Below are 10,522 nucleotides of genomic sequence, written 5' to 3'. Positions count from 1 at the left end.
GTCCCTGCCGTTCTTGTGTGCGGCGTACTTTTGCGCCAATGTCCGGGAAAACCATGCGAAGGCGGGTGCGAAGTCTCCGGCCCATTAGAAGTTCCACGGGAGCTACCCCAGTCACCGCATGTGGAGTGGTCCTATATGAAAACAAAAAACGAGCCAGTCTCGTGTCCATAGATCCGGAAGACTGCTTCTTTAGGCCTCGTTTGAATGTCTGCACTGCGCGCTCCGCCAACCCATTGGAAGCCGGGTGGTATGGAGCGGTGCGGATATGGCGAATGCCGTTCATCTTCATGAACCTCGCAAACTCCTCACTTGTGAACGGAGTGCCGTTGTCCATGACCAGCACCTCGGGGAATCCATGCGTACTGAAAGACAAACTCATCTTCTCGATCGTTGCACAGGATGTTGTGCCTACCATCTTATGCACCTCTAACCATTTCGACTGGGCATCGATTAATAGAAGGAATGGATCCTTGAAAAGATCCAGCAAAACCCGCATGCAAGCGCGCACAAGGCCGCCCTGGCCATTCCCAGTGATGTAGGGGCGCGGCCGGCGGAAGCTTCTGATGCCCCTGGCAAATGGAGCAGTTTTGGGCCACCTTCTCAATGTCGGTGTCGAGGCCTGGCCACCAGATATAACTCCGGGCCAACATTTTCATTTTGGTCACACCCGGATGCCCATTGTGCAAGTCCCTTAGTATCAGCTCCTGTCCTTTTTCCGGGACAATCACACGTGTCCATAAACAGGGGTCATCGTAGTTCCTGCAATGTCCAGTGGTTCCCCAGTGTAGGTGGCCAACCTGGCCTGTGAGTCGGTTAATGTAAGGGTTTGTATACCCTGCTTGATGCGGTCGATTGTCCTCTGTGCGATCACGGAGACCGCTGCACCAGTGTCCACCTCCATCTCAAGCGGGTGACCATTGACCCGTACTGTCACCTTAATGGGGGCCACACGGGGAGCTGCCACACAATGCAGCTGCAGGCAGTCGTCCTCCGTCTCCACGTCCTCGGGAGTAGTCGCCACAGGTTCATCCAAATGGAAGGTACGGCCCCTGGGCTGGTCCCAGTTTCGGTCGGAACGACGGCGCCTCTGGCGTCCCCAGGACCGCCGTCCGCGACGGGGTCGGCGCCTACAAGTCCGGCATGGACATGGCTCCTCATCCATTGGTTCTGGAGAAGGCTCCCTTCGGGGAGGAATGTCCAACGGCCACTGGCATCGATCCGGACGTCGCCCTGCCCAAGATACCGCAGGGGTGTGGGGAGACGCTTTTGGATGGAAGGGATTGCGCCCCAAGGCGTGCACCTCCATTCCCTGTAGCTCCTGCACTCCCCGTTCTGCGCTCTCTTGGGACAATACTATCTGAATGGCCTGTTGAAAAGTCAATGTTGGCTCAGCTAACAACTTTCTCTGGGTGGCCGCATTGTTAATACCGCAAACCAAGCGATCGTGTAACATTTCTGACAAGGTCTCACCATAGTCACAGTACTTCACAATCCTGCGTACCCTAGATTGAAACTCTGCAAGGGATTCTCCTGGGGTCCTCTCAGCGGTATTAAACTGGTAACGTTGGACTATCGTGGACGGGGTTGGGTTAAAATGTTGCCCCACTAAGTTCACAAGTTCATCAAATACCTTGGTGTCCGGTGCAGCTGGGTACGTAAGGCTCCTAATCACCCCAAACGTATGCGGGCCGCATGCGGTGAGCAAAATGACCACCTGGCGCTTTTTTCCGGTGATGTTGTTTGCCCGGATATAGTAACGCGTCCGTTGTGCGTACTGGTTCCAGCTTTCCAGCGCAGCATCAAAAACATCCAAACGTCTGTACAGAGGCATGGTATAATAGAAAACAACTTCCAACCTGTATCCAACAAAAATCCAGGGAGGTGGCTTCAGCAGTGTAGACAGCTATTCACTTTAACCCTCGTCGCCAGTTTTGTGAGGGCCACGAAGAATCCAGCATGAGTTGTAGGATAGAAATAAATAACATTTATTTGCAATAACATATGTGTGTGTATATATATATATATATATATATATGTATATATACACAACAGCAGCAGCAACTCCCTTGCTGCTCACTCCTCTCTAGCTGGTTCCAAACTGGCCAGCTTTATTTATGCTGGGAATCTGCTAATGAATTCTCCGCCCCCTCATTGGAGAAGCTCATACTCCCACAGGATTGTGGGATTGCCATTAGTCCCCAGCCAGTGGGAAGCAGGCAGGTTATAACATGCTCCTAATTTCTAGGTTTGTTTATGGGGGGGGTTGGTTTTAATTCCAATGATGCTCAGAGAGGTTTATGGCGTGAAGATTAAATAAAGGCTGGCAGAAGTAGCAACCGTCGCTTTGCAACTGGGCACCTTTTAAGGTAGGAAGGCTTTTTGTCCTTAGTTTCACTGGAAGCCAGGGCAATTGAAGATAAGACCTGTGGTGTGAACATCTCCCGATTCTGCCATGAGTAGTTGGACAGTACAAGGGAGCTACAAAGAGGCAGACTTCCCAAAGGACCAGATACATTCATGAAAACCATGGAATTGGGACATAAAAAATATCTTACGAGAACGGAGACAAAGGTAATGCAAAAATAGACACAGTGTTGCGAGTGAAAGAGATGCATTCACCAGAAATAAAGCGGGAAAACAGACTTCAGCGGTAAATCAAAGATTGGATGCCATTTTAATCGAGTCTGGGAATTGAGAGGTATGACAATTGTGAACTGTTTGTACAGCAGTCAAGACAATGACATCCTGAAGGGGAAGTTGTAAAACCTGGATACGTTGTCAAAAATGGATCTGAAGCTTTGAAAGAGTAATCTGGAAAACATGGACTGGATTTCAGAATGCAACCAATATTATGAAAGAAGATTTTAAAGCGTGTTTTTGGAAGTGGAGTTTGGAAACTCCCATGTGACAATCATCTGGAGGGATCTGAGGAGAAATCCACAGATACTAACTTGGGTTCAGAGTGGAGTGCGTGTTTAAAGGGACTGTGCTATTGAGACCATTGTAGCTTAAGATATGCTTTGTAACCCTTGTTAACCTTAAAATCTATGTGTGTTTTGAAGCTAAGGGGGGAGTAAAAGAGTATTGTATCATAATCCAATTTTTCATGTTTAATAAATGTTTCTTTACTTGTTAAAACTAATTAATGGGGCTCTGTGACTCCGTTCCTCCATGTTTTCTAAAAAATGTCCAGGTTAAGGTCTTTTGAGCCATGGTTCCATTCTGGGAGCTTCCCGTCCAGTTACAACTAGGATCGTAACAGCCCCCAAGTTCCCCTCCAAGTCACTCACCACCCCGACTTGAAAATATATCGCTGTTCCTTCACTGTCGCTGGGTCAAAATCCTGGCACTCCCTCCGTAACAGCACTGCAGGTGTACCCACACCACATGGACTGCAGGGGCTCAAGAACGCAGCTCACCAATGGCATTGTTGCCATTCTATATTCTAGCTTTAACTATTAATGTTAAAACTTGCTAAAAACTTTGTGAAATGTTTTGCACAAAATTTGCCATTTCTCTCTCTCCCTCGTTATCTGTTTGTCAAGCCTTTATTGTTCTTGGGAACCTTCCATTTAATGTTAGTTTTGTCATTATTACCATTTTCTCTTGTCTCTGTTCACCTAATTCCTGGCATGAATTTATCATTGGCGGTCTCTCCCTGTCTACAGTAATAACATTGGCCTCATTCACCATTAACATTCTGACTTGCCACAATTTAGACTGCACCGTCACCAAGACCGCCTTAATTAGTGCCTATTTCTACAGATTCGATGTGAGGCAGTGAAGTCAATGTTCTTACTGCATGTGATCCATTAGAGAAGTAGCTGGGATGTCCTTGTCCATGCAAAGTGCCTGCATCTGTTCCAGTTTACACCTTGTACAGTGTAGTGGTAGCTTGAGCTCCACTGTTCTGCAGGAGCAGTTGTCTCGGCCACTGTGGTAAGGAGCACATCATACATGAACAGGCACCCTTCCCCTTGTCGCACAAGGTGTGATATTCTCCGCGTGGCAGACCGCATCGGTTACCAGTGTTCTCTGAACATTTTGCACATTTTGTTCTGTCAGCTACCTGCCAAAGGTTACAGCCCTTAGAATCCGACGGCTGGGCATTGTCCTGGGAACAAAAAAGCAGAGAGTGAGTGCTGATGATAGATTTTAGAATAGTAATCTTTATTATTGTCACAAGTGGGCTACACTAACACTGCAGTGAGATTACTGTGAAAATCCCCTAGTCGCCACACTCTGGTGCCTGTTCGGGTGACAGAGGGAGAATTCAGAATGTCCAATTCACCTAACAGCACATCTTTCGGGACTGTGGGAGGAAACCGGAGCACCCGGAGGAAACCCACGCAGACACGGGGAGAACGTGCAGACTCCGCACAGACAGTGCCCCAAGCCGGGAACCTGGGACCCTGGAGCTGTGAAGCAACAGTGCTAACCAATGTACTCCCATGCCCAATTTGGTGAATGTGTTTATCAATACTGTAAATATACTTTGATAATCAGGTAGAAGGACATGAGAAAAGACATTGGCTGGAGTGATGGCACATTATCCTCAGCAGAATCTTACAGCACAGGAGGGAACAATTCAACCCATCATGTCTGTGGTGCTGACTCTTTGAATAAACATTACAATTAATGTAATTCCCCAGCTCAGTCCCCATCGTTCTGGAAATTTAAACTTTGAATTATCCAAATCTCTTCTGAATATTCGGAGTGAATCTGGCATCCTTCCAGATCACAACAATGTTTTGTGTAAACACATTCTCTCCCCATGTCACCTCTGGTTCTTTTGCCAATTTTCTGAAATTTGAACCCTCTAGTTACCAACCCTCTGGCCAGAGTCAGCACATTTTAGGGGGATTCCATAATCTTGGAGAGGATACTAAGACATTTTGCTAAAAAAAATTACATTTTGGACAAAGTTCAATTTGAAGAAGTACATAGTACATAAATCATAGAACATACAGTGCAGAAGGAGGATATTCGGCTCTGTGAACAATCAAATTTAAGAAGGGGGAAAAGGATATTTAAGGATATTGAGCTAATGTGGTGTTGGCAGGTGTAGGGAAGATCTGGAACCAGCTCTAGGGGCAGGGGGAGGTGTGGGGGTGGGGGGGAAGAAGGTAAGGTTGAATCAGCCATCCAGTCAAGCCAAAAAAGTCTTGAGCTGTGAAAAGTAGTCTTGTTTCTGAGGGTTTTTGGATTTGCACAGCAGAGTGGAAGTGGGTTTGAGAGGTTGTGAGGTACAACCTATTAATGCAGTTTTGCCTTGGATGATATTTTTATAGTTAGACATTTATAATGGAGTGTTGGCTGGAATGTTTTTAAAGCCTAATTTTAACTGGGTAACTGTAATCTTGTGTGCTTAAGTTTTCTTTTCTTCTTGCAAAAAAGACCTTTTACTTTTAATTTTTAAAATCCCAAATCTGTTACTGGATTTCTTGCCGCTGTAATCAATACGTTTTCTTCTAGTTTCCGCAATACAAGAAAAAGAGTATAGTCGTAAGCCACGATTCTCCCTGGGATTGATTTGCTGAGCACCCTGCTGTGATCAGAGCAAATTTGGGTTCTCATTGCAGGATTGTTAAAATTCCTTGATTGTTTTGGAGTTTGTCATTCCAAGGGATACAAGAACACTGAACTCGGGAGTTTAGTGTGAAGCGAATTTAAAGCGATTGGATTGCAACATGGCTTTGGCAATTGCTAAGACTTTCTGGGAGTGGAAAATGTCACTTTGGAGTATTTGAAATCTCTGACTGAAATGAGAGGGTTGGCAGATGAATTGCAGTATTTAGTAAGGCTGATATCACTGTTGGATACTCCCAACATTTAACGTTCGAGAACTAACATCTGAAGTTCGTGCATCTCCACTGGGGAGCTCAGTGTAAATGGAAACAACTTGTTTTGAGAGAGTTAGAAAAAGGCAGAGACTTGAACTGGAGAAAAGAGAGAGAGAAAGAAAGATGAAAAGAATTGAATGGGGGAAAAAGAAGAAGGACAAATGGAAAAATCAAGTTAGAAAGAAAAGAAAAGCAATAGATTGAAGGAATTCAAAATGAAAAAGCTTGAATGGGAAAAGGAGGAGGAAGCATTTTCAATGTGAAAGCTTGAACTCGAATATCAAAGAGAAGGAAGTTGGACACCGTGTCCTGGCTCAGGAACACCTAGAATAGAGGGAGAAAGGAGAGATGGTGACTTTGATTCCTTTGAGGAATTTGATTGAACTAAGAATCTTCAGTTAGTGCCTCAGTTTACAGAGATTGAAGTTCAAGGATATTTCACCTGGTTTGAAAAGATAGCTATGAAATTGAATTGGCATAGACCATACTGTTACAAAGTGTTTTGTCAGGTACAGCCATGAATCTGTTTGCTAGCTTGTCAGGAGGAACAGTTTGCGGACAGCAAAAAAGGGAATACTGAGACCTTATGAGCTTGGCCCTCCAGGTGACCAGTTGAAGATTCGGACTGTAAGAAAGAGACCTAATCAGACATTTGTAGTGTTTGCAAGAGAGAATTAAATCATCTGTGATCAATGGTTCAGGACAATGAAATTAGACATTACTTTTAAAAATGTAAGCAAGGTTATGATCAGGAATGAATTGAGAAATAGCTTTCCAGTGAATATCAGATGAAAGAGAAAGTAGAAGGGTCAGGGAAGCGGCTGTTTTAGCCGGCACGTATGATATTTTACACAAACAGTTCAGTGTACAAAGAACAAAGGACAGTACAGCACAGGAACAGGCCCTTCGGCCCTCCAAGCCTGCGCCGGTCACGTGTCCTATCTAGGCCAAACGCCTGTATCCTTCTATACCCCGTCTGTTCATGTGCCTATCCAGATAAGCCTTAAAGGTCGCTAACGTATCTGCCCCAACCACCTCACTGGGCCGTGCATTCAAGGCCACCACCACCCTCTGTGTAAAAAACTTCCCCCGCACATCTCCACTGAACCTTTCCCCCCTCACCTTGAATCTGTGCCCCCTTGTAGTTGTCATTTCCACCCTGGGAAAAAGCCTCCAACTGTTCACCCTATCTATACCCCTAATAATTTTATAAACTTCTATCAGGCCGCCCCTCAGCCTCCGTCTCTCTAGGGAGAACAATCTCAATTTATTCAATCTCTCCTCATAGCTAATACCCTCCATACCAGGCAACATCCTGGTAACCCTTTTCTGTACCCTCTCCAAAGCCTCCACATCCTTCTGGTAGTGCGGTGACCAGAATTGGACACAGTATTCCAAATGCGGCCTAACCAACATTCGATATAACTGTAACATAATTTTCGAGCTTTTATACTCGATACCCTGTCCTATGAAGGCAAGCATGCCATATGCTTCCTTTACCACCATTTCCACCTGTGCTGCCACTTTTAAGGATCTGTGGACCTGCTCGCCCAGATCTCTCTGTGTCTCTCTGCTCCTGATGGTTCTGCCATTTATTTTATAGCTCCCACCTGAATTGGATCTACCAAAATGCATCACCTCGCATTTGTCCAAGTTAAATTCCACCTGCCATTTCTCTGCCCAGTTTTGCAGCCTATCTATATCCGGTTGTATTCTCTGACAAATCTTCATCACTATCCGCAACTCCTGCAATCTTAGTATCATCCGCACACTTGCTAATCAGACCCGCTATGTTTTCTTCCAAGTCATTTATATAAATTCCAAACAGAGATCCCAGTACTGATCCCTGCGGAACACCACTAGTTACAGACGTCCATTCTGAAAAACACCCTTCCACTGCTACCCTCTGTCTTCTATGGCCAAGCCAGTTCTGGATCTATCTTTCAAGACTTGTGGGAGGAAACCGGAGCACCCGGAGGAAACCCACGCAAACACGGGGAGAACGTGCAGACTCCGCACAGACAGTGACCCAAGCCAGGACCCTGGTGCTGTGAAGCAACAATGCTAACCACTGTGCTACTATGCCGCCAATCTTTCACACTCATTCGCTCACAATCTCGCTCACTCTCTTGCTTACCCGCTTCCTCATTCGCACTTTATCACACTTTCTCTCTCATTCCCTCTCTCACTCACTCACACTCTCACTCATTCACACTCACTAATTCACACTCTCTCACTTATTCACCCTCTCACGCATTCACACCCTCACTCATTTACACTCACATTCATTCAAACACACTCATTCACACTCTCTCTCACTCTCTTATTCGCTCACACTGACTCACTCATTCTCTCATTCACACTCTCAGGCATTCTCTTACTCACATTTACACTCCCTCACTCACTCCCACACTCACTCTCACTCACTCACTCTCACACTCTGTCACCCTCTCTCTCACACACTCACTCACACTCACTCACACTCTCACACACTCTCACTCATTCACACTCTCACTCACTCCCACTCTCACTCACTCACTCACCCTCACACTCTGTCACCCTCTCTCACTCACACACTCACTCACACTCACTCACACTCTCACTCACACTCTCACTCACACTCTCACTCACTCCCACACTCACTCTCACTCACTCACACTCACTCACTCTCACACTCTGTCACCCTCTCTCACTCACACTCACTCACACTCACTCACACTCTCACTCACACTCACTCACACTCTCACTCACTCACACTTTCACTCACTCACACTCTCACTCACTCACTCTCACTCACACTCTCACTCACTCACACTCACTCACTCTCACACTCTGTCACCCTCTCTCACTCACACACTCACTCACACCCACTCACACTCTCACTCACACTCACTCACACTCTCACTCACTCACTCACACTCACTCACTCTCACATTCTGTCACCCTCTCTCACTCACACTCACTCACACTCTCACTCATTCACACTCTCACTCACTCCCACACTCACTCTCACTCACACTCTCACTCACACTCTCACTCACTCCCACACTCATCCTCACTCACACTCTCACTCACTCACACTCTGTCACCCTCTCTCACTCACACACTCACTCACACTCTCACTCACACTCACTCACACTCTCACTCACTCACACTTTCACTCACTCACACTCTCACTCACTCACTCACTCACACTCTCACTCACTCACACTCACTCACTCTCACACTCTGTCACCCTCTCTCACTCACACACTCACTCACACCCACTCACACTCTCACTCACACTCACTCACTCACACTCACTCACACTCATTCACACTCTCACTCACTCCCACAGTCACTCTCACTCACTCACTCTCACGCTCTGTCACCCTTTCTCACTCACACACTCACTCACACTCACTCACACTCTCACTCACACTCACTCACACTCTCACTCACTCACACTTTCACTCACACTCACTCTCACACTCACTCTCACACTCACTCACTCTCACTCACTCACTCTCACGCACACTCTCACTCACTCACACTCACTCACTCTCACACTCTGTCACCCTCTCTCACTCACACACTCACTCACACCCACTCACACTCTCACTCACACTCACTCACACTCTCACTCCCTCACACTCTCACTCACACTCACTCAAACACTCACTCACACTCTCACTCTCTCACCCTTTCACACTCTCTCACTCACATTCTCACTCACACACACTCATGCTCACTCACACTCTCACTCTCACTCGCTCACACACTCACTCGCACTCATTCACACTCCCTCACTCATTCACACTCACGCTCACTCACACTCACTCACACATACTCATTCTCTCACTCATATTCACACTCTCTCACTCTTTCACACTCTCACTCATTAACACTCTCACTCACTCACACTCTCTCACTCACTCACACACACTCAAACTCTCTCACTCTCTCTCACACCCACTCCCTCTCACTCCCTCTCTCTCACTCACACGCACTCACAGTCTCTCACTCACACCCACTCACACTTACTCACTCTGTCAGACTCAATCATTTACACTCACTCAAACTCTAACTCATTTACACTCACTCACAACCACTCACTCTCACTCACACCCAGTCACTCTCACTCACTCTCTCTTACACCCACTCACTCTCACTCACTTTCTCTCACTCACACCCACTCACTCTCACTCACACCCAGTCACTCTCACTCACTCTCTCTTACACCCACTCACTATCACTCACTCTCTCACTCACACCCACCCACACTCAGTCACTCTCTCACTCACACCACTCATTTTCACCCACTCACTCTCACTCACACCCACACACTCTCACTCACTCTCACTCACACCCACCCACACTCTCACTCACTCACACGCACTCACAGTCTCTCACTCACACCCACTCACACTTACTCTCTCAGACTCTCACTCATTTACACTCACTCAAACTCTCACTCATTTACACTCACTCACACCCACTCACTCTCACTCACTCTCTCTTACACCCACTCACTATCACTCACTCTCTCACTCACACCCACTCACACACTCTCTCTCACACCCACTAACTCTCACCCACTCTCTCACTCACACTCACACACTCGCTCACTCTCACTCACACCCTCACACTCGCTCACTCACTCTCTCACTCATTTACACTCTCATTCACTCTCACTTAGT

At 46.7% G+C, this 10,522-nt stretch overlaps 1 protein-coding gene across 1 annotated transcript in view; it reads right to left on the bottom strand.

Moving 5' to 3' along the window:
- Positions 1 to 3,529: 3,529 nt before the first annotated feature.
- The window catches only part of LOC140428916 (uncharacterized), a 52,689-nt gene continuing 45,696 nt past the window's right edge, over positions 3,530 to 10,522 (bottom strand). The window contains exon 4 of the mRNA XM_072515563.1: positions 3,530 to 4,114. Within this exon, the coding sequence (XP_072371664.1) occupies positions 3,869 to 4,114 (246 nt within the window). The 3' untranslated portion in view covers positions 3,530 to 3,868. The remainder of the gene's footprint in view (positions 4,115 to 10,522) is intronic.

The sequence above is a fragment of the Scyliorhinus torazame genome, chromosome 8, assembly GCF_047496885.1.
Source record: "Scyliorhinus torazame isolate Kashiwa2021f chromosome 8, sScyTor2.1, whole genome shotgun sequence".
NCBI classification, from domain to species: domain Eukaryota; kingdom Metazoa; phylum Chordata; class Chondrichthyes; order Carcharhiniformes; family Scyliorhinidae; genus Scyliorhinus; species Scyliorhinus torazame.
This window is presented reverse-complemented; position numbering and strand designations above follow the sequence as displayed.